Below are 23,889 nucleotides of genomic sequence, written 5' to 3'. Positions count from 1 at the left end.
TAACTGTCACGGGTTTCTGTTTCAGCCCGAGTCTGAAGTGTTTGAAATCACTGATTTTACTACCGCATCGGAGTGGGAGAGGTACAGAAATAAACATTTGAACATACACATTTCCTCTGTAATCATGTTTCTGTGGCTTTAGGTTGGGGTTTATTAGTTAGTGTGCACTAAAGTCATCTTGTGTTTGTGTTGTTGAGTGAAAACGAATCCTATTGTCGCCACATAAGAGTAAAACATCATGACTTGGTAAAACATAATTGTTTAAGTCGAAATTATGGCATACTAAACCATAATTATGAGATGCAAAGTCGAAATTATGACATAAGTCGTTATGGGATTAAAAAATAAGTCAAAATAATGAGTAAAATAGTTATTGTTGACTTACAAGCTCATTCAAATGTATTATGACTTGGTATGTCATAATTTCGACGTTTCATTTCATTATTATGACTTGGTATGTCATAATTTTAACATTTCACGTCAAAAATATCACTTAATATGTCATAATTTCAGCTTTTCACATAAATATGATGTAGTATCCCATAATTTCGACTTCACGTTATAAATATGAATTAGTATGTCATAATTTCAACTTTTCACGTCATGAATATGGCTGTTATAATTTTGACTTTTCATGTCAGAAAATATATCTCAGTATGTCATAATTTCAAGTGTTCACGTTAATATGACTTAGTATGCCATAATTTCGACTTCACGTCATAAATATGACTTTGTTTTTCATAATTTCAGCTTTTCACATCATAAATATGACTGTCATTATTTCAAGTTTTATGACTTAGTATGTCATAATTTTGACGTTTCATCTCATTATGACTCGGTATGTCATAATTTTAACATTTCACGTCAACAATTTCACTTAGTATGTCAATTTCGACTTTTCAAGTCAAAAGTATGACTTATGTCATAATTTCAACTTTTCACATCATAAATATGACTTAGTATGCCATAATTTAAATTTTTCACATCATAAATATGACTTTGTTTGTCATAATTTCAACTTTTCACATAAATATGACTGTCATTATTTCAAGTTTTCACGTCATAAATATAATTTAGTATGTCATAATTTTGACGTTTCATTTCATTATTATGACTCGGTATGTCATAATTTTAACATTTCACGTCAAAAATATCACTTAGTATGTCATAATTTCGACTTTTCACATCATAAATATGACTTTGTTTGTCATAATTTCAACTTTTCACATCATAAATATGACTTCGTTTGTCATAATTTCAACTTTTCACATCATAAATATGACTTCGTTTGTCATAATTTCAACTTTTCACATAAATATGACTGTCATAATTTCAACTTTTCACATAATAAATATGACTGTCATTATTTCAAGTTTTCACGTCATAAATATGACTTAGTATGTCATAATTTTGATGTTTCATCTCATTATGACTCGGTATGTCATCATTTTAACATTTCACGTCAAAAATTTCACTTAGTATGTCAGTTTCGACTTTTCAAGTCAAAAGTATGACTTATGTCATAATTTCAACTTTTCACATCATAAATATGACTTTGTTTGTCATAATTTCAACTTTTCACATAATAAATATGACTGTCATTATTTCAAGTTTTCACGTCATAAATATAATTTAGTATGTCATAATTTTGACGTTTCATTTCATTATTATGACTCGGTATGTCATAATTTTAACATTTCACGTCAAAAATATCACTTAGTATGTCATAATTTCGACTTTTTATGTCAAAAAACATATCTCAGTATATCATAATTTCAACTTTTCACATCATAAATATGACTTTGTTTGTCATAATTTCAACTTTTCACATCATAAATATGACTGTTTGTCATAATTTCAACTTTTCACATCATAAATATGACTTCGTTTGTCATAATTTCAACTTTTCACATAAATATGACTGTCATAATTTCAACTTTTCACATCATAAATATGACTTAGTATGTCATAATTTTGATGTTTCATCTCATTATGACTCGGTATGTCATCATTTTAACATTTCACGTCAAAAATTTCACTTAGTATGTCAGTTTCGACTTTTCAAGTCAAAGGTATGACTTATGTCATAATTTCAACTTTTCACATCATAAATATGACTTTGTTTGTCATAATTTCAACTTTTCACATAATAAATATGACTTGTCATTATTTCAAGTTTTCACGTCATAAATATAGTTTAGTATGTCATAATTTTGACGTTTCATTTCATTATTATGACTCAGTATGTCATAATTTTAACATTTCACGTCAAAAATATCACTTAGTATGTCATAATTTCGACTTTTCATGTCAAAAAACATATCTCAGTATGCCATAATTTCAACTTTTCACGTCATAAATATGACTTAGTATGCCATAATTTCGACTTCACATCATAAATATGACTTAGTATGCCATAATTTCGACTTCACATCATAAATATGACTTCGTTTGTCATAATTTCAACTTTTCACATAAATATGACTGTCATTATTTCAACTTTTCACATAATAAATATAATTTAGTATGTCATAATTTTGACGTTTCATTTCATTATTATGACTCGGTATGTCATAATTTTAACATTTCACGTCAAAAATATCACTTAGTATGTCATAATTTCGACTTTTCATGTCAAAAAACATATCTCAGTATGCCATAATTTCAACTTTTCACGTCATAAATATGACTTAGTATGCCATAATTTCGACTTCACATCATAAATATGACTTTGTTTGTCATAATTTCAACTTTTCACATCATAAATATGACTTCTTTGTCATAATTTCAACTTTTCACATAATAAATATGACTGTCATTATTTCAAGTTTTCACATCATAAATATGACTTCGTATGTCATAATTTTGACGTTTCATCTCATTATGACTCGGTATGTCATAATTTTAACATTTCACGTCAAAAATTTCACTTAGTATGTCAATTTCGACTTTTCAAGTCAAAAGTATGACTTATGTCATAATTTCAACTTTTCACATCATAAATATGACTTAGTATGCCATAATTTCGACTTCACGTCATAAATATGACTTAGTATGCCATAATTAAAATTTTTCACTTCATAAATATGACTTTGTTTGTCATAATTTTAACTTTTCACATAATAAATATGACTGTCATTATTTCAAGTTTTCACATAATAAATATCATTTAGTATGTCATAATTTTGACGTTTCATTTCATTATTATGACTCGGTATGTCATAATTTTAACATTTCACGTCAAAAATATCACTTAGTATGTCATAATTTCGACTTTTCATGTCATAAATGATTTAGTATGTCATTATATTGACTTTTTATGTCATAATTATGACGTACCAAAGCATGATTTTTTTTCTAATGTGGCGGTAATGGGCTTCCGTATGTAGCAGCTTTGGTAACCGTGCCGTCATTTCATCTAGAATCACTGCAGATGTTCAGAATCACTTTATTTGCGCTGCTAGAAACAAGTAACTGTTTGTCATGCTGTGGTTTTTAACGCAACAACAACATGAACTCAGACCACAGATGATGATGACACAAAGATCTGATGGTTTGCGGTTATTTTCAGCAACATGAATACAGTAATGAGCACATGTATTGATCAAATAAAACTCAAGCAGATAATGGTAAACTCATGTGAAAAATGCAAATGTACCGTTATTTATTTATTGTAAAACTATTAAAGCACCTTGTTCAGTTTAAAGCCGAACCCTTCATTGAATTAAGATCGATTCATTGACATGAAATGAAATCAACAGGAAGCTTTTTGTGAGTTCGTTCATTACAACTATATTATTGATTGGTATTTATATGACGGCACAGTAACTATTATGCAGCACATGCACACAATATACAGCATTCATTTTATTATGCATCTGCTGATTTTCTCAATTTTTGCATTAGTTTTTTACACTGAAGTTTTGTACTTGTGCGTCTCTGTAGATTCATATCCAGGGTTGAGGAGGTGCTCAATGACTGGAAGCTGATTGGTTGTCGTGTTGGGAAACCACCGGAGAAGGTCACTCATTACCCATGATTACAGTTACACAAATGATGTAAATGAAATGATGTACGCAGAAGTTAACAGTGTTGATGTTAACAGGGCGAATACACCAGCAGCAGCTGGGAAGAGACGTGTCAAGAGATTAACTTCGCTGATTTCAAGTTCTCCATTACACATCACTGTCTGAAACAGGAGTCAGCAGATAGTGAAGGCAGGGATGAACCAGAGGAAGGTACGCTTGGCCTTTGACCTCGTCAGCTGATCTTTGACCTCTTCTGCGTGTGTTGAACTGTGTCTTCTGCTTTCAGATGCGTATCCGCTGGCCATGCAGGACCTGCTCTGCATGAACAATGACTTTCCTCCTCGAGCTCACTGTCTGGTCAGATGGTAAGAAGCTCTGTAAGACCGCGTCAGATTTTGCAAAGTAATAGCGATTGAGAATCTCAAATATGATGCAGTTCGATGTTTAGTATTGCTCAGAAAGATGTTTTTCCAGGTTCACCTGAGCGTGTGCATATAATTCAGTGTGTCTGAATGGACCAGAAATCCTTCCGTCGGAGCCTGACGCACGTCTCTGTTGTGTTGTAGGTATGGTATGCGTGAGTTTGTGGTGATTTCTCCTGGAGCAAACTGTGAAGCCATCGTCAGTGAGTCCAAGTGTAACCTGCTGCTGAGCTCCGTGTCCATCGCTCTGGCCAACACAGGCTGGTGAGTGAGTCCCAGCATGCTCCTGTATCTCTGATGAACGTGTTTCCTTCACACCTGTGATCCTCACATCGTTAATATCGTTGCTTCATTTGCCTGTAAATTCTGCATTTTTTGAGGGTAAAATGATAGAAGCTTGTTTCCACCACTAAATAAAAAATAAAAAAAATATAATTGCGTCTTTTTATGTCACAATTCCGACTTTTTTTCTCAGAATTGTAAGACTTCACAACTTCACTTCACAACTCACAATTCTGAATTTATAACTCACAATTGTGTTTATATCTCGCAATGGGCTATATTCTTTAGAACTTCCGCATTAATATAAGCCAGCTCGAAAACTTCCGGTGAGATGTCATTTGCTGGTGTGTTGAGCATCAGTAGTGTAATACTTAGTTTATAATCAGAATATAGTCACTTAAATAGTAAGGCATAGCATTAATTTAGTTATTCAAACGTAAGACAGCATAAAAAATAAATAAATAAAGACATACCTCAGTGTTCATCCTCGGCTAAATTCAATTCGACCATCAGTTTTCACACTTTTGTGTGAAAAAAAAAAAAAAAGCGTCAAATTAAATATTTATATGCACTTTAGTTGGATTCATTGAATATATTACGTGTTTTTACAAATGTGCTGAAATCTTTGATCTTGCGCTGCAATGACTGACAGCTGCTGTGGTTATAAAGGGAAAGAGCTTTCTGTGTCATTCATTCACAAGAAAAGTTATTGTTTTTCATGAGATTTTGTAAGTACTTCATACTTCACATTGTCAAAATGTATTTTATTTGTTATTTTATAATGTTTAATATTTAGTCAAAACCGAAACTATTAGAGGAAATGGCTGATATATGCACAAATAAATGCTACTTTGCCGCCACCTGCTGGTTAAAGTCGTAATTATTGTCTTTTTTTATTTTTTAATAAGTGTTTTCTATCAAATGTTGAATTTCCTACATTTTTAAATGTTCGGTTTTACAATGGGGATAATCTCAGAAGGATGAACAAATAATGTTTGTGGTAATCACATTAAAAATAACATTTGAAGTGCTGGGGGAAAAATGCGTGTGCGTGTCTAATTACAGACACAGCGTTTTTAAACGGTCCCAATAGCTTCGTCTTTATTGCAATCAGTAAAACTGGTTTATTGGCAAATTAGGTAAATGTGATATCTGCATTAAAATATGAATACAACATTAAAAAGTCAACCATTGATGGTTTTGTGTCAATGTACAGCGAGCACATAATGAACAGCTAACAGTTCACCGGAAATGCTCGAGCTGGCTTAACGACAACCAGGAAGTAACCGTGCATATAGCCTATTCTGAATTTATAACTCACAATTGCGTGTTATAAATTCAGAATTGTGAGTTGTGAAGTCAGAATTGTGAAAAAAGTCTTTTTTTCCTCAATATTGGACTTTATAACTTGCCATTGCGAGTTTATATCTCAATTTTGAGAAAAGAAGTCAGAATTGTGAGTTTATAACTCGCAATTCTGACATTATATCTTGCAATTGTGAGAAAAAAGTCAGAATTGTGAGATAAAAAGTGACAATTACCTTTTTATTTTTAATTTTATTTAATGGCCATTTTATTCATTTTCAAACGATTCAGTGGTTCAGATTGAAAGCATCTGGTGTTACAGTCACAGTGCGAACCCATCATCCTTATTAATAATAATAATGTATCGTTATGGTTTATTATTATTATCATCATTACAATTTTTAGTTCTTATTGGCTGATTGTTTAAAACAGCCGATGATCAGGGCCGATTGTATCCTGTCAATCAAAAGGGGGCGGAAAAGCATGTCAGGGTTGCCAGGTCCACAGTTTTCCCTACACCAGACAATATTTGTAGCTCCTCCCATCTAATATTGTTACTTCTGATAAGAAACAAAGCTTTAAATTCTGTCTGTTTTATCACAAAATTTAAACAGTAAATGGCTTTTTGACACTCTTACATGTGACGTGATCGCTGTAGCACTTCAGTTCAAGTTCTTTTTTCCACTTTAATACTAGTTATGCCACCATATGCATTCATAATTATGAGTATCTTAATGAACTCTATTGACACGCGTCATATTGGAAAACATCTGTCTCTTTGTCAATGTGAAATATGTTTTAACACATTCATAATCATTTATGAAGTAAGACTGACATGTTATAAACATCTCTGTGCTGCAACACATGCATCGCTATATGGAAACGCTAGAGGAGGATTATCGCATGGCTCACTGGGGCGTTGTGGGATAGATGGTTGTTTCAATAAACTGTCAGTCTCTTTTTAAATGCTTTATGTGGACATGCTGTGTATTAAGTTATTGTGATGTGTTTTGTTATTACTGTGCTGCAGTGGATGCCTAATATATTCACTGTAATTGTTCATACGATGATATGAATGATGGGTGTTGAGAGATGCTTCAGCTCAGTGTGATTAATAGAAAATAAATATATTCTTTATGAATGCAATTGCATCTGTCATATTGCCGCAGTATACTTAGAGTCGCACTGCTGCAATTTTGACATCAGGGGGCGCTGTTGAGCTGTGTTAGCATGTGTGTGTTCACCTGCTAGATGAACAGGAGCTACAGAACACCTCCATGTGTTAAAGTTGTATCCCTTAAAACTCATCTTTAATAATTTTTTTTCTTGCAAAAATAATTTATTCATGCCTTAAAATAGCTTAAATGTAACTCTGCACCCTTGCTTCATTTCTGTCCCTTCTTAAAGGTGCTCACTGTGTTAAAATACCCACAGATCATGATAGGAAGCCCTCACGTTATATCTACACACCTCCTCTTCTTTGTGTTCTGCAGCCACGTGCCGCTGTTTGTACAGATCCAGCAGAAATGGAGGAGGATGTACACGGGCGAGTGTCAGGGGCCCGGCGTCCGCTCCGACTTTGAGATGGTGCATCTGCGCAAAGCACCCAGCCAGTACAACCACCTGTCCGGCCTGCTCGACATCTTCAAGAACAAGATTGTGAGTTCAGATGATGAGCGATCGGTCTTAGGTTTTCAGAGCATGTTAACACACAGAGATCATGCTGATCAGGTGTGATTTCTGTGGACGTTTAACTGTAAAAAACACATGCCGTATGAAGTAGGAAGGTTGATGATTTATGGTTCAGTATGAAGATGGTGAGGTTTGATGCTGTTGCTCCTCCAGCATTGCATTTATAGTTAACAATTATGCATTTGGCAGATGCTTTTATCCAAAGCGACTTACAGTACATTGCACTCAAGGTATACATTGCTGTATTACAGCTTTAATGATATTTGACTTGTCAAATTTATTAACCATTGTTAATGTTAGTTAATAAAAATACAATTGTTCATTGTTTCATGTTAGTTCAAAGTGCATTTAAAGGGTTAGTTCACCCAAAAATGAAATTTCTGTCATTAATTACTCACCCTCATGTCGTTCCACACCCGTAAGACCTTCGTTCATCTTCAGAACACAAATTAAGATATTTTTGATAAAATCCGATGGCTCAGTGAGGCCTGCATTGACAGCAAGATAATTAACACTTTCAATGCCCAGAAAGCTACTAAAGACATATTTAAAACAGATCATGTGACTACAGTGGTTCAACCTTAATATTATGAAGCGATGAGAATACTTTTTGTGCGCCAAAAAACACAAATATCGACTTTATTCAACAATATCTAGTGATGAGCAATTTCAAAACACTGCTTCATGAAGCTTTACGAATCTTTTGTTTGGAATCAGTGGTTCGGAGCGCGTATCAAACTGCCGAAGTCATGTGATTTCAGTAAACGAGGCTTCGTTACGTAATTAGTGTTTTGAAATTTTAATGGTTCACCACTGGGGGGCATGATTTTGGCAGTTTGATACGCGATCCGAACCACTGATTCCAAACAAAAGATTCGTAAAGCTTCGAAGCTTCATGAAGCAGTGTTTTGAAATCGCCCATCACTGTTCAACGCATCACCGTTTCTTTTTAAAAAACATTTTTGCAACAGGTCTCTCTAAACCCCTCCTTTCTAAAAGCCTACTCTGCTCTGATTGGTCAGATGGCCCAGTCTGTTGTGATTGGTCTACTCTGCTCTGATTTAAGCCCGTAACACACCAAGCTGACGGTCGGCCGTCAGGCAGTGTTTGTTCGTCGCACCGTCGGCTGAAGTTGGTCTTCGCCGGCTTTTTTTCGGCCAGTTCGACGTGTTGAATCATCGTTGGAGCTCGTCAGTCAGGGCGGAAAGGCATTTCTTCTTACGCAGGCGCAGAACAGACGTGCTACTTGGCCGTCGGGTGTCGAGCGTCGGTTTGGTGTGTCAGGGCAACTTTGGACCCAGGCGCTGCCGACATGAGCCAACCCCGCAGTCTGCTTTCGTCGCCACTAGTTCGTCGGCGTCGGCTTGGTGTGTTTCGGGCTTTACAGCATGTGTCTGAAACCAAACACTCATTACCATATCTGAATATTAAGCAGGCATTTCAAAATCGTTTCTTTCTTTTAGGAGACAATAACTCCTTTTATCTGCAGTTTGATCTTTGAAACTTTGCATAGCTTTTACCTTCACAAACAGCTCTGTCATAGCATTTGATAGGTAATTGTGTATTTTTTAGTTGAAATATAATAATTGCACAATTGATTATATTCTTCTTTTTTGTTTGTCATATTTCCTGCCTGTCTCCTTCATTCTCTTGATGTTTTGTATATCCATGTCTGTCCGCAGGGCTGCCCACTGACGCCGCTGCCGCCCATCAACATTGCCATTCGCTTCACGTACGTCCTTCAGGACTGGCAGCAGTGCTCGTGGCCTCAGCAGCCGCCAGGTGTGTGTCTGGTCTGAGATCAGCTGCGATGTCTGCAGTGTTTCAGCGTGTTGCTCTCGTGGGAGCCTTGTGAAGGAGGGTTTGATGGCTTCACGGACGTAATGTCTGCACTGAAGACTTGTGCTTTCTGTTGTTATTTGCTTCTGAAACTCTTAACTAAAAAGGCTTTCAGGACAGCTGAGAGGTCATTGAGACGGCAGTGAGAAATCAGGCTAGCTGTAGTCCGTACAATTGAGTCAAGCCACCTTTATTTCTATAGCGCTTTATACAGTAGAAGCTGCTTCAAAACAGCTTCACAGTAATAAACAGGAAAATAACAGAATCTCACAATTCTGAATTCACAATTTTATCTCACAATTCTGACTTTATATCACGCAATTGTGACTTTATAACTCGCAATTGTGAGTTTATATCTCGCAATTCTGAGAAAAAAAGTCCGAATTGTGAGATATAAGCTCACAATTGTGAGAATTGTGAGATAAAAAGTCGCAGTTCCCTTTTTTATTTTTTATTTCATTTCAGAAACAAGCTTCCATAGTATCTGACTTAGAACGAGCAGAATTCTGTGAGAAATATAATGACCCAAAGACAAAAGAACTGATGAAAATAAGCTGTTTTGTCGGAATAATAGCCTTGTGGGTAGCACTGTGTCATATGCCATAGCTGTGCACAAGGCGACCAGCGTTCAAGTCTCAGCTCGAGGTTCCGGCGTATTTGTTCATTGATGACGCCATCAGCGACTAGTCGACTTGTCTTTAATCACATAAATGTCGACTTGAAAAATCTGAAGTCGTTCAACCCCTACGTCAGTGACGAATAATTTTCGTCATCATTTTCGTCAACAACATTTTTTCACGGACAAAAAGGAGACGACTAAATAAAAATGCGTTTTGAGTGACTAAAAGTAATGACTAAAATCTACTCTAATTTTCGTCAACGAATAAAAACGAGACAAAAATCATAGAGAGGGACGATTTGGAAAGATATCCAGTCAGGACTGCTGTCCTGTGTGGAAAATGTGCACATTTGAAGTGTAACGTGCTGATCTAACCGCGGGAAAAGCAGCGCTGTTGCTCGCTCTTCAGGCTCGTGCAGCAGCACTTCAGACTGCTTCGCAGTTAATGAATAGCGCACATTTATGCCAAGCGATTGCTTATGAGCTAATGTTGATGAATTATGGCAATGTTTACTACACGATGTTTATACGGTAATATGTTTTAGACGGTTGTAAGAATGCATATTTTATTATCCCTCATCTGAACTTAAATGAGCAGCCTGCAACTACAGTACAGACCGCAGACATTTCAGAATAAGAGTCACGGTGTATTTCGGGATGGTTCATTATTATTATTTATTATTATTGTTATTTTGTTTACACAATAAACTGTATTTAACTTAATTTAATTTCTGTTTAATTAATAGTAAACTACTGTATCTTCTGTCACAGGAAGGAAAGACTAAGAACATTATTTGACACATTATTCAATATATTTTACAAGTATAAGGGTTATTATAGTTAACTAAACCTAAAACCATAAAAAAAAAATCTTCATTTCTTGAAATAAACATTAACTGAAAAAATAAATATATAAAAAATGTAAACTTATTTTATTTCATCTAGTTTCTAAGCTTTCGCTTAACCTGATGTACTTAAATAACTAAAACAGAAATAAAAAAACTATAGAGACATTTAAAAGCAAAAACTGAATTAAAATGACAAGTCCTGAATTGAGCTCTCTTTCATGTCTCTTTGCACTCGAACGATCAAAAACTGTCCACTTTGGGAAATAAAGTACAGTTGGTTGTCTTGAGTGAACATAAGTTTGGAGAATATCAGATGTATATCAGTGTATTGGATCTGTGTATCGTTAGAGAAATGCTTACTTAAAGGATTAGTTCACTTTCATATAAAATTTTCCTGATAATTTACTCACCACCATGTCATCCAAGATGTTCATGTCTTTCTTTCTTCAGTTGAAAAGAAATGAAGGTTTTTGATGAAAACATTCCAGGATTATTCTCCTTATAATGGACTTCAATGGCCGGTTGAAGGTCAAAATTATAGTTTCAGTGCAGCTTCAAAGGGCTTTAAACGATACCAGACGATGAATAAGGGTCTTATCTAGCAAAACGATCGGTCATTTTCGAAAAAAATGTAAATGTATATGCTTTATATAAACAAATGATCGCCTTCCAAGTGCTTCCGGCAAAACCGCACTTTCGTATTCTTCAAAAAGCTTGCGCTGTATGTCCTACGCCTTCCCTATTCTACTTACGGAAAAAATTTAACTGGCGCTGCGTTCGTTCCGTAAGTAAAATAGGGAAGGAGAATAATCCTGGAATGTTTTCATCAAAAACCTTAATTTCTTTTCGACTGAAGAAAGAAAGACATGGATATCTTGGGGGGTGAGTAAATTATCAGGAAAATTTTATATGAAAGTGAACTAATCCTTTAATGCATTACAATTTAACTAAATTAGATTTTTAGTCGACTAAAACTAGATTAAAACTAAAACAATTTCCGATGACTAAAATATGACTAAAACTAAATGCCATTTTAGTCAAAAGACTATGACTAAAACTAAATCAAAATTTGCTGTCAAAATTAACACTGCCCTACGTTCAGTTCTGTTCAATAACTGTGTAAAGTTAATCAATCATGCAACTAGTTCAGTTCAGCTATAAGCAGCTCTACAGAAGAAAATAGTGTCATTATTCAGCTCAATTCAGTTCAAGTTTTGATAAACACTAAAATCTGTTTCCTTCTATCACCACTGATGCCTCTGTTTCTTTGTAATGAAGCCCTTTATTTTCAGTCCGTCGCATTATTATTGCAAAAAAAGCCCTTCCTCAGTAATTTTGTCTTGTTTTTCAGTACAAAATTCAAAGGGGAAACAAGAATATTTTTCAGTCATTTTGCTTCTCCAGTAAATGCATCTTGATTTAAGAATGTTTAGATGTTTGTGCTGGAAAACAAGACAGAAATACTGAGGAAGAACATCATTTTTTGCACTGTAGGCGCAGCAGACTGTTTCCTGGGGAGTGTGGAAATTTTCATTTGATACATTGGAGAAGCTTTCGCTGTTGCCATGGAGTCGCATGTGTGGCGATCAGAACATCTCTGTCAATATTACATTTACTCAGTGGATTCGGTGCGCTATGAGTGTTTACCTCTGTATTAAGCAGTGCGGAAGATGTTTACACAGGCAGATGATAATATTCTACGTATATCCTGAGTTGATTAATTTCACTGCTCTATATTACTTTGATCATAAGCTAAAATGAAAGTCAAAGTTAATATGAAATGAAAAGGTGTGTGTGTGTGTGTGTGTTGTTTTTAGACTTTGATGCGCTTCTCACTGGAGAGGTGGGCGGCGTGGAGTTTGGCAAACTTCCTTTTGGAGCGTGTGAAGATCCCATCAGGTGCGTTTGTGTTCAAAGGTCACGGCGGTAGTTAATGTTCAGAGCTGCTTTTCTTTACACCAGTCTGAAGAAACTGATCATAATCCATCTTAATGCAGCAGTGCCATCGACAGATAGGCAAAGGATTTTTTGGCGATGTGAGATTATTTTCAGCGCAATTAGCACATTTTGCCCAAATTCTCACTACTTTAATGCAAAAAAACAAAACATATATGTAAAACATATATACATACAATATATATATATATATATATATATATATATAATTTTTTTGAAAGAAGTCTCTTCTGCTCACCAAACAAAAATACAGTAAAAACAGTAATATTGTGAAATATTGTTACAACTTCAAACTAGATTGTAGACAAACTTTGATGTTGGCTTGGCAAAGCCAGGTCTGAAAGTTTAAAATAACTTTGAACAGCTTGATGTTTGAAGGTTTTACTCAGATAAAGTAAAAAATTATTACAGTCATGATTTTGTTTGTTGCTAGCATTAATCAGCATGTTGTTAGCATGAATTAGCATGTTGCTAGCATGATTTAACATGTTTTAGCACATTGCAAGCATGAATTAATATGTTGCTAGCATGATTTAGCACATTGCTAGCATGTCCTAAGCTAGTTGCTAGGGTTTGCCAGTGATAGATATGTAGTGGTACTTGGGTTGGTTGCTAGGGTGTTGCTAAGCAGGTTCCTAGGGTTTTGTTATGTGATTGCTAGGGAACTTGGGGTGGTTGATAGTACGTGTTATTCAATTCAATTCAATTCACATTTATTTGTATAGCGCTTTTCACGATACATATCATTTCAAAGCAGCTTTACAGAGAATGCATGTCAACATTACAATTTAGAGAATGCAGTTAGCTAATAATGTAATAATTTAGGCAATTTAATTTACAATCACTGTTAGTTTAATTGAAGGTCGAAGCAATGAGCTCCTGGAAATAATGAATTACATAATAACAATAATTAGGATATATAGAAATTTGGGAATGTGCATGTTGATCCAGATATTGCGTCATCTGAAGTCCTCGCAGGATTTGGCGCCGTCTCTTCAAAGGTGTTGGTCATCTGAGAATGTTATCACATTGCTAGCATGTTTTAGCATGAAGCTAGCCAGTTTAAGTATGTTTTAACATGAAGCTAGCATGTTTTAACAAGTTTTAACATTAAGCTAACATGTTTTAACATGCTTTAACATGAAACTAAGAAGTTTTAGCACAAAGCTAGCATGTTTTAGCATTACGCTAGCATGTTTTAACATGAAGCTAGCCAGTTTAAGTATGTTTTAACATGAAGCTTGCGTGTTTTAACATGTTTTAACATGAAGCTAACAAGATTTAACATGAAGCTAGCTTGTCTTAGCATGAAGCTAGCATGTTTTAGCAGAAATCATTCTAATATGCTGATTTGCTGCTCAAGAAACATTTCTAATTCAAAGTTTTTGCTGATTTAATATTTGTGTGGAAACCGTGATACCACTCAAAAGTTTGGGGTATGTAAGATTTTTTTAAATGTTTAAAATCAGGTGATTTAATTGTTTTATTGAGCAAGGATGCATTAAATTAATCAAAAGTGATTAATCAGAGAATCCTTAATTTTTTTTTTTTTTTTTTTTTTTTTACATCAAATCAGCATATTAGAATGATTTCTGAAGAATCATGTGACCCAGAAGACTGGAGTAATGATGCTGAAAATTCAGCTTTGATCACTGGATATAAATTACACTTTACTATATATTCACACAGAAAACAGCTATTTTAAATAGTAAAAATATTTCACAATATTGCTGTTTTTACTGTATTTTTAAACAAATAAATGCAGCCTTGGTGAGCAGAAGAAACTTCTTTCAAAAATATTTAAAAATCTTACTGACCCCAAACTTTTAGTTAATCTAAAATACAGTAAAAACAGTAATTTTTCAAAAAATAATATTGTGTTTTGACAAATCTTTTGTCAATCAGCATAAATTATAATTCAGTACACCAAATAATATCATGATGAGATGATGTGTATTTACGATTGTGCTCTACAAATATATTTGACTGATTTGTTTTTGCATTACAGTAAAGGTACATCAGTTACAGGAGGCGACTGAGCATTTAAATGTTTTTATTTTAGGGTGAAATGTGACACGAGTCATTTCTTAACCCATATAGACATGTTTGCGGTGTTTTGTCCAGTAGGTGGCACTGACCCCAAACTCCTCATGGATTACATCACTTCCATTCAGAACGACAAAGCATTGCCAAGACGTTGCCTCAAGTCAGACAGATATGAAGATGCATTAGGCGCACAAAATACTTTCATAACTCCTAACCAATCACCTGACCCAAATTTAGTGGAGACTCAGTGAAAGCTGCATGAGGAGTTTGAAATGTGTTTCTGACAGAAATCCAAATGTTAAAGAAGGATAGTGATACTGAAACTAGAGTAAAACAATGTCCCTGGGTCATTCAGGTCAAATGTTATAAGCAAAAAATATGATTAATAAAGGCTGAATGTGTAAATCAAATCACATTTTTTCAGTGAGCTGCACCTTGCAACAACGTGGCCGAACCTGACGGAGGGAATCGTTGTGGATAATGATGTTTATTCGTGAGTATTTTTCAAGTTTCCACCAAACACACACAGTGCTTTTATAAATCTGACATCTTGTGCACCGTGGATGATGAAAATAGAACAGCGATGTAATCGTTTTTTATAGGACTGAGTAATTCATGAATATGCATGATGCACGAAAACAACTCCAGCTGATGTCAGTGCCAGATCCATGTTTCGTCACCTCGTAAAAAACCTGTTACCCATAATAATTTTTCACAGCTCAAGAGAAAAGGGGGGGAAGCGTGCACCGCCTTAAAAACACCGCCGAACGGCATCGGAGCCAAAATTGATTCGCGCCGCATTATTTTACGCCTTTTAGTTTAGTGATGAAGTGCTGCTCGGTGAGCCGTAGCATCACATTAACACTTTGTGTTGTTTTCTCAAGTCTCATTCGGTGTGTGTGGGCATGTGCTGATGAACTCTTATTTCTGAAGTACTGAAAGAGTTTTTTGAAATGATTTTGAACAAAAATTCACACAATGAAGTGTGCTCGAGCCAACAGCAAGCACTCTCATTTCACAAGCACACACGATCGATCGTGAAAACGCGATAATTGCGTGACTTTTCAACAGATTTTTCAGCGTCGGTAATGTCATTGTTCATTTAGTTATTGGTTGCGATGGCATCAGCACTCAACGCTTCTCGATGTGAAGGACGTGCACTGCAAAAAATGATGTTCTTCCTCGGTATTTTTGTCTTGTTTTACATCCAGTACGAATATATAAACATTCTTAAAGCAAGATACATTTACTTGAGAAGCAAAATGACTTAAGATATTAATCTTGCTTTTTGAAAAAATCATCAAAGTTAAGTGCTTAAAACAAGAACAAATAACTGCCAATGGGGTCAGAAAAATAAACTTAATTCAAAGGCAAAACAAGATTATTTTTATGTTGTTTTGAGCAAAAACTCACTTAATTTTGAACAATTTTTCAGAAAATGAGACTCATTTTGCATCAAAAGTCATTTTGCTTCTCCAGTAAATGTCTCTTGATTTAAGAATTTTTATATATATATATATATATATATTTGTACTGGAAAACAAGACAAGTATAATAAGAACAGCAGTGTAGTGTTCACATATATTTAGATAAAAAATAATTTTGTTCCTCCGTATTTTTGTCTTGTTTTCCAATACAAATATCTAAACATAAGTGACTTTATGCTTAAAAATTGGGTCAGAAAAATGATCTTGTTTTCCCTTTGAATTGTTTTATTTTTCTGACCCCATTGGCAGATATTTGTTCTTGTTTTTAGTGAAAACTCACTTTGTTTTTTTTGACACATTTTCAGAAAACAAGACTTAATATCTTAAGTTATTCTGACTGTCAAAATAATACCTAAAATATCTAAGGCAAGGCAAGTTTATTTATACAGCACATTTCATACACAATGGTAATTCAAAGTGCTTTACATAAAAAGGAATTAAAATAATAAAAATAATTACAGCAGATTTAGTCAATTTAGCATGTTCAGTGTCTATTTTTTATGTTGACCGAGTGATTGCAAATCAGGTGAAAGTAAGAGGGCGATTTCAAAGCATTTTGAAAGTGACACACTTCCTGCTGCCAGTTGGTGGCACTATGACTTTGACTCACAATAATCACATCCATGTGATCGGCCTCCTACAACGAACACGCAGCTGAAGTTTCATCAAAATCAGTTAATGTATGCGGAAGTTGTAACACTTCCTGTTTCTTCTCGCCATAAATTCGTTTCAACGAATATTGAGATATTAAAAATTCGCTCACAATTCTCAATGTCTTGTCTTCATACTGACATAGTATGAATCCCCTAGGAGAAGTATATCCAGTTCCAGAGCATGCGTTTTTCAAACAACCCTAAATAGCCGACTTCCTGTTGGGCTGGCGTATGACTTAGAGTGCAAAAGTTGTTCGGCCCGATGGGATCTGTTTTAGTGAAGGTTCCTCAAGGTATGAATCTGTTTTTTCTGTTCTCACAGCGATCTGGATCCACTTCAGGCGCCTCACTGGTCCGTTCGAGTGCGGAAAGCAGACAACCCGCAGTGTTTGCTGGGTAAGAGCGGCCGCTAACACATAGACATGAGGAGCATTAGATGAGCGCGGTTGAGCCTGATGTGTTGTCTTGATCCTCAGGTGAGTTTCTCATGGAGTTCTTCAAACTTTGCTGTCGGAAGGAAACCACGGAGGAGATTCTGGGGAGGAACTCGGTTGAAGAGGAAGGGAAAGGTCATCCTGAACATTTCTTTCTAGATATTAATTAACCACATATGTCTGGACTACTTGAAATTCTCATTAAGCATCTTCTTGAGACACATTTCACTGGTTTTAGTTGTTTTTATCTGAATGGCAAAGACATCATTCTTTGCAGTGCACCATCATTCTGAGGACAAACACTTAATTTCATCAGTTTCCACTAGCGGCTGCTCAACTCTCGTCACATTATGTGTTTTTTGTGTATTGTTTGATTGACTGACTCTGCCCACCTCTGTGCTGTTTCCATAGAGAACAGTGACATCACTCAAGCCTTGTCGAAACTGACGGAGCCGGCTGCTGTTCCCATCCACAAGCTGTCTGTCTCCAACATGGTTCACAGCGCACGCAAGCGCATACGGCGACACAGACGAGTCGAGGAGTCGCCTCTTAACAACGACGTGCTGAACTCCATCCTGCTGGTGAGGAGCTGTTAAAACGTGCGCCTGATCAGCACCATGATTAGTGTGACGAAGTGGATGATGATGTATTGGTCATGTGATGCACCAGAAGCTGGCCATTGTGTAATAATAAACAGTTTACTTTCTCTCTCTCTTCTTTACTGTGGGCTTCAGCTTGTGTAGTTTATTACATTTGTAAGTTGGCACAACTTTAGGGAAGCAGGAATTGCAGGTGGCACCTGTAAACGCTGATGTGGCACATTCCTGTTTAATTAGCCTAAACGAGTCTGATGTTTAATTCAGGAGTCACATTAGCTGTTTGATTCGCATTAAAACATGCCAGATGATTTGTGCAGTTTATTTGCATATTTAGCTATTTGCCGTGTCTGCACCAGACCAAACTAAATTACTCTCATTGCAATCATATTATATCTGCAAATATCATGAATTGATTGATATGATTAGTTATTTTTAAATCACTTCTGACTGTAACGTCACTGTCAGCTCATGTATGTATATATACACATTGAAAGAAGTCTTTTCTGCTCACCAAGGCTGCATTTATTTGATCCAAAATACAGCAAAAACAGTAAAAATTGTGAAATATTATTGCAATTTCAAACAACTGTTTTCAATGTGAATATATTGTAAACTGTAATTTATTCCTGTGATCAAAGCTGAATTTTCAGCATCATTACTCCAGTCTTCAGTGTCACATGATCCTTCAGAAATCATTCTAATATGCTGATTTGCTGCTCAAAAACAGTTGTGCTAATGATCTTTTTTGTGTTTGCCACTTTGTCCATCAGTATCTTTTCCCAGATGCAGCTTTGGATAAAACAGACTGTAATGATGTTAAATCCACACAGCACAGTCCAGGAGGAAAGACTGAACCGGACAAAGAATCAGAGGATTACGTGAGTCTGAACATAGAATCACTGAACACATTATCTCGCTATGAATTGATTCAGATGCCGTGCAGTAGAGCTGCATGTTTCTGGATTTATTGAGAATCACGTTTTTTAATTTGTTTAAAATAGAGGTCACGATTTTACCACTATTCTGAATCGACAACTAAACAAAATAACGTCATTTACTAGAGGTTCTGACAAAATGTTAATTGCTGCAGTCTGTTTAAGAATATTTAAGTAATTCGAATTAATCTTTTTTTTTTTTTTTGAGTTTTGAATGAATGAAAGACTTTTATTACTGAATGAAGCAGCATTTTTAAACGAATCTCTTGAATGATTCAATGACTCACTATAAATACTTGTTTCACTGGATGAATCAGTGTTTTTGAACAAATCTCTTGAATGAATGATTCAATGACTCACACATTTTTTAACAATCTCTTGTCTCCACCTACTGGTGTATCGATCTTTATTTGAAGCTCAAGTTACTTTCAAAAGGTGATTTACTCTATTTTGATCACTACCGTAGACATCGGTGTTTATATCTGAACTATAAACTTTTATCCTAGTACTTTTGTGATAATACGAATTATTGTAAGATATAATGATACTTTGTGGTTGAAAAGAGTGTTTGCGAAGCAGTTTCATATCTATAGAGACGAATCTATGTGGGTGTTTGAATCGTTATCACGATCTTTTAACGATTGTTCAGCTCTACTGTGCAGTTAAACTGAGCAGCGCTGGTGGTTTGAGGTCCTGCTGTGTTGCCATCACAGACTGTTGTGCTCAATGCACAGAAGCGCTCAGCGCCTGACCGTGTTTCCCTGTGAACAGCATCTCTATAATCAGCTGAAATCGGCTCCGTGCGACAGTCTGACGTACCGTCTGGCCTTGTGCATCTGTATGGTGAACTTCCATCACGGAGGAGTGCGCGCTGTCGCTCACCTGTGGCAGGAGTTCGTGTTGGAGATGCGCTACCGCTGGGAAAACAACTGCCTGATCTACGGGTAAGAGAAGTCATAAACACACATGACGTGCAGAATAAAGTCCCATTCACATCAAGAACGATAACTATATTAGTGTGTATTATCAATGAGGTGTTTGCAAAATGCGCTAATTTTTTGCAGTGAAAATAGTTGAATGCATGTGAAATCAAGATGAGCGCTCAGATTCGTGACTCGGTGGTCTATGCACGCATATTTCACAAGGACTCGGTTACTGTACTGCACACTACTGTCCTCTGAATGAATGCAAAAAGCCCAGGAATCATTTCAGTGTAGGTGATGAATTGTGGCTGTGCTGTAATGTTGTTGTACTCCGTCTCTCTTGGGAAAGAGCTGCAGGCGTCCGGATCATTGATAACATTGGCGGAGAAACAATAACGCAGTGTGCTGCGGTTCCTCTGGTGTCCCTGTGGTCCTTCATCTTGTCATGTCATTGTGTGCAAATGAGTGAAGCCTTTTGCGTCTTTGAATACATGGGCGCCTCTGTTCACCTCACGGCTGTCGTGCCGTGGCCTGATGGGAGGCTGTATTGAACGCCTCTGTGTTGTGTGTTTCAGACTGGCGAGTGGCCCTCCTGATCTCAGGTGTTGTCTTCTTCATCAGAAGCTGCAGGTAAGTCTTCATGTGTTCACACTTGTAGTTTGGCTCTTTTGGTCTGGACCAAAAAAAGAAAATGATACATTTAGTCATTGTAAACTATCGCTTTAAACACTGTTTATGGGTCAATGACGTGACAGGTCATTTTTTTGTCCAAAGGCCTTAATAATAATAAAAAACAAAGATATGACATCCAAAATATTTAAGGTAGTACAACTAGATCTCTTTTATTGAATCCAAAAGGTTTTAATTAGATTTTACTACATATAAATGTAGATTTTGAAGTGTCAAAATGTCATTCGGTTTAACCGTCCAAAGGCTGATACAGCCATTTCATTTGTGATTAAAATATCTTAAAATGTAATAAATGTATATATTTTTTATTCTGTCATGATTTTATAACATCATTTATCAACATAGTGTAAAATTATGTGTAGAAGTCATTGCTTTGTTATGAGAAAGAATGTCCGGAAAAATGAATTTCATTGATGTCATTCGGAGTAACCAATATAAAGGGACCATTTTGGATCAAGTCATGTTGTCAATATCATGTGACAGGATGTGACATCATTCAGACGCCTGCAAAGGACCACATGGTCGTGAAGCAAAGTAACTAACTCTCTCCTAACTATTTGAAAAATTCATGTTTTCACTTGCTCATACGCATGTCCCGAAACATCAGGTCATTTGGTACAACCGCTATAAAACATGGAAAATGTTGTAATATTTTAAAAACTTGTACTAAATATAAAATGTTTGATTGTCCTTTTGCTAGCTAGATATCAGCCTGTTAGCATTGTTTGAAAAAATATTGTCATTCGGTATAACCAAAAGTGTCATTTGGTAAAACTGAAATTTTGGTTAAACCAAATGACTTTTTGGTGACAAATTTTGTCCCTCTTGTAAAAAATGACAAAATCAGTGTTAATTGATTATAAAAACCACATCATCTCATTGTTAACACTTAATAAAACTTCAAAATTTATTATATCTCCATTATGTTTCTTTTACACTTTTAAAAACCTTATTTGTCGATGACCCATATGCACTTTTGTTCAAAAGATTTTTTTTTTTTTTTTTTAATTAATCCTTATATTCATCAAGGATGCAATAAATTGATCAAAAGTGACAGTAAAGAAATTTATAATGTTACAAAAGATTCTATTTCAAATAAATGCTGTTCTTTGGAACTTTATATTAATCAAAGGATCCTGGGAGAAAAAGTATCACAGTTTCCACAAAAATCTGAAGCAGCACAACTGTTTTCAACATTGATAATAATCAGAAATGTTTCTTGAGCAGCAAATCAGCATATTAGAATGATTTCTGAAGGGTCATGTGACACTGAATCTTAAACGATGTTTAATTTTGCTCTGCATCACCCCCAGATGCTGAACTGCTGCATTGAGCGCAAGAGAGCAAGGGATGATGGGAGGAAGAACACCACATCAGATGGAAGCCGAGACAAAAACCGCCTGGGGCCGGAGAGCACGGGACCACCAACCGGACCTGCTGAAGTTTCGCCCGGGAAGTCGTGGGACTCGTGGAGTGACAGTGAAGAGGAGTTCTTTGAGTGTCTGAGCGACACGGAGGAGATGAAGGAGGCGGAGACAGACAGTGAGAAAAAAACAGCCAATAAGAGCAAACCAGAAGGTCGACTGCAGCCGCACGGCAAACTCACACTGCTGAACTCACAGGAGCCGCTCTACATCCCCGTCACACAGGTCAGCGTGACACTGGTTAAGCATCACTCAGATTGTTCTTACTCTTGATTTACTGCTTTGATGATTTTGACATGCTTTGAAAGTTAGTTATTGGTTTGTTTTCAACTTCAATCTTATTTTTACCATTATAAAAAGGGATTTATTGCTATTTAATAGAATGCAACAGTCGTGTTCTGGAAGTGAAAAATACATTTTCTCCACAAAATAAATTTAAAAATAACAGCACTAAAACAAGATTGTTTGTTTACAAAAGCCCCTTTCAATTTAAAAGTCTCTTGCGACTGATTCATTCACTCGTAAAGTTTGCCGCCATCTAATGGCGTATTAATGTAACTTTCACTCAATTCATATTACGCACTAATGGACTCTTTCTCAATACCAAATACAACATATTTATATAAAATAATATTTATTGAACAACAATATTTAAATTAACAACAATAGCCATTATAAATGACAATAGGAAATAAACACAATTGTACAATTCAGTCAAACTTACAAAAGCATTGTTCTACTAGAGGATGCAAGTAAAATTTAGTCATAATATTAAATTATCAAATTTAACGTAGCCCAATTCGATTTTCTCAGGAGCAAGTAATAGATTAATAAGACCAAAGATTGCCCATTTTATGTACCCAAAATGAATTATATCACGTTTAAACACTAAAAGATATCCCGAAGCACTGTCAGAGATGACGCTGTTCTCGGCGGGTACTCGAGCACTGAGTGGCCGCTGACGACCTGGAGCTCGCATTTCCGAAAACATCTAAACAAATTGTAAAATAGGCGCTATGATTAAATATGAGTCACATATTTCATGTCTAAACAACTACATTCTCGCGTAAAAACTCTTAAAACTACAGTTCGTGGTACAACAAGTGTAGTATTTGTAAAAAAAAAAAAACGGTGGTTTTGCTCGGCCGCCATGACAGGCACTTGAAGCGAAGTGATACAAATGGTGAAAAGGTAGGAGTGCTGTTATCACTAGAATATTGCACGGCTCTCAGCCAATCAGATTCAAGAACCAGAAAGAACTGTTGTATAAGTATATACAGTTTATATATATATACATACAGTGCTCAGCATAAATAAGTACACCCCCTTTAAAAAAAAGTAACATTTTAAACAATATCTCAATGAACACAAAAACAATTTCCAAAATGTTGACAAGACTAAGTTTTATATACAGTAACATCTGTTTAACTTATAACATGAAAGAAGTAAGGTTAATAATATAACTTAGAGAACAAAATTTTCAGTTTTACTCAAATTAGGGTGATGCAAAAATTTGTACACCCCACTGAAAGTCTCTGGAGCAAAGCTAAATTTTAGACTACAAATGTCTAATTTAACAAGAATTCAACCACAGGTGAGTCTAATTATTCATTACACAGGTGTCCAGCAGACAGTTGACTATAAAAGGGTGTTAAAACCCCTTCCCATTTCATGCTGTCAGCAATGGCACCACATGGAAGAGAAATG

At 35.5% G+C, this 23,889-nt stretch overlaps 1 protein-coding gene across 4 annotated transcripts in view; it reads left to right on the top strand.

Annotated features, from left to right (window-relative positions):
- Positions 1-23,889, top strand: part of rab3gap1 (RAB3 GTPase activating protein subunit 1) — a 45,390-nt gene that overhangs the window by 340 nt on the left and 21,161 nt on the right. For all 4 annotated transcript variants that reach the window (XR_007931584.1, XM_051905298.1, XM_051905300.1 and 1 more), the window contains exons 2-17: positions 26-81; positions 3,946-4,021; positions 4,106-4,238; positions 4,315-4,393; positions 4,595-4,714; positions 7,531-7,696; positions 9,412-9,511; positions 12,853-12,934; positions 15,462-15,530; positions 17,500-17,573; positions 17,654-17,746; positions 18,023-18,192; positions 18,981-19,088; positions 19,917-20,089; positions 20,644-20,698; positions 22,072-22,407. Coding sequence is in view for 3 of the 4 variants with exons in the window: in XM_051905298.1 (XP_051761258.1) it covers positions 26-81; positions 3,946-4,021; positions 4,106-4,238; positions 4,315-4,393; positions 4,595-4,714; positions 7,531-7,696; positions 9,412-9,511; positions 12,853-12,934; positions 15,462-15,530; positions 17,500-17,573; positions 17,654-17,746; positions 18,023-18,192; positions 18,981-19,088; positions 19,917-20,089; positions 20,644-20,698; positions 22,072-22,407 (1,890 nt within the window). In the remaining variant the exon portion in view is untranslated. The remainder of the gene's footprint in view (positions 1-25; positions 82-3,945; positions 4,022-4,105; positions 4,239-4,314; positions 4,394-4,594; positions 4,715-7,530; positions 7,697-9,411; positions 9,512-12,852; positions 12,935-15,461; positions 15,531-17,499; positions 17,574-17,653; positions 17,747-18,022; positions 18,193-18,980; positions 19,089-19,916; positions 20,090-20,643; positions 20,699-22,071; positions 22,408-23,889) is intronic.

The sequence above is a fragment of the Ctenopharyngodon idella genome, chromosome 9 (genome assembly GCF_019924925.1).
Source record: "Ctenopharyngodon idella isolate HZGC_01 chromosome 9, HZGC01, whole genome shotgun sequence".
Taxonomy (NCBI): domain Eukaryota; kingdom Metazoa; phylum Chordata; class Actinopteri; order Cypriniformes; family Xenocyprididae; genus Ctenopharyngodon; species Ctenopharyngodon idella.
This window is presented reverse-complemented; position numbering and strand designations above follow the sequence as displayed.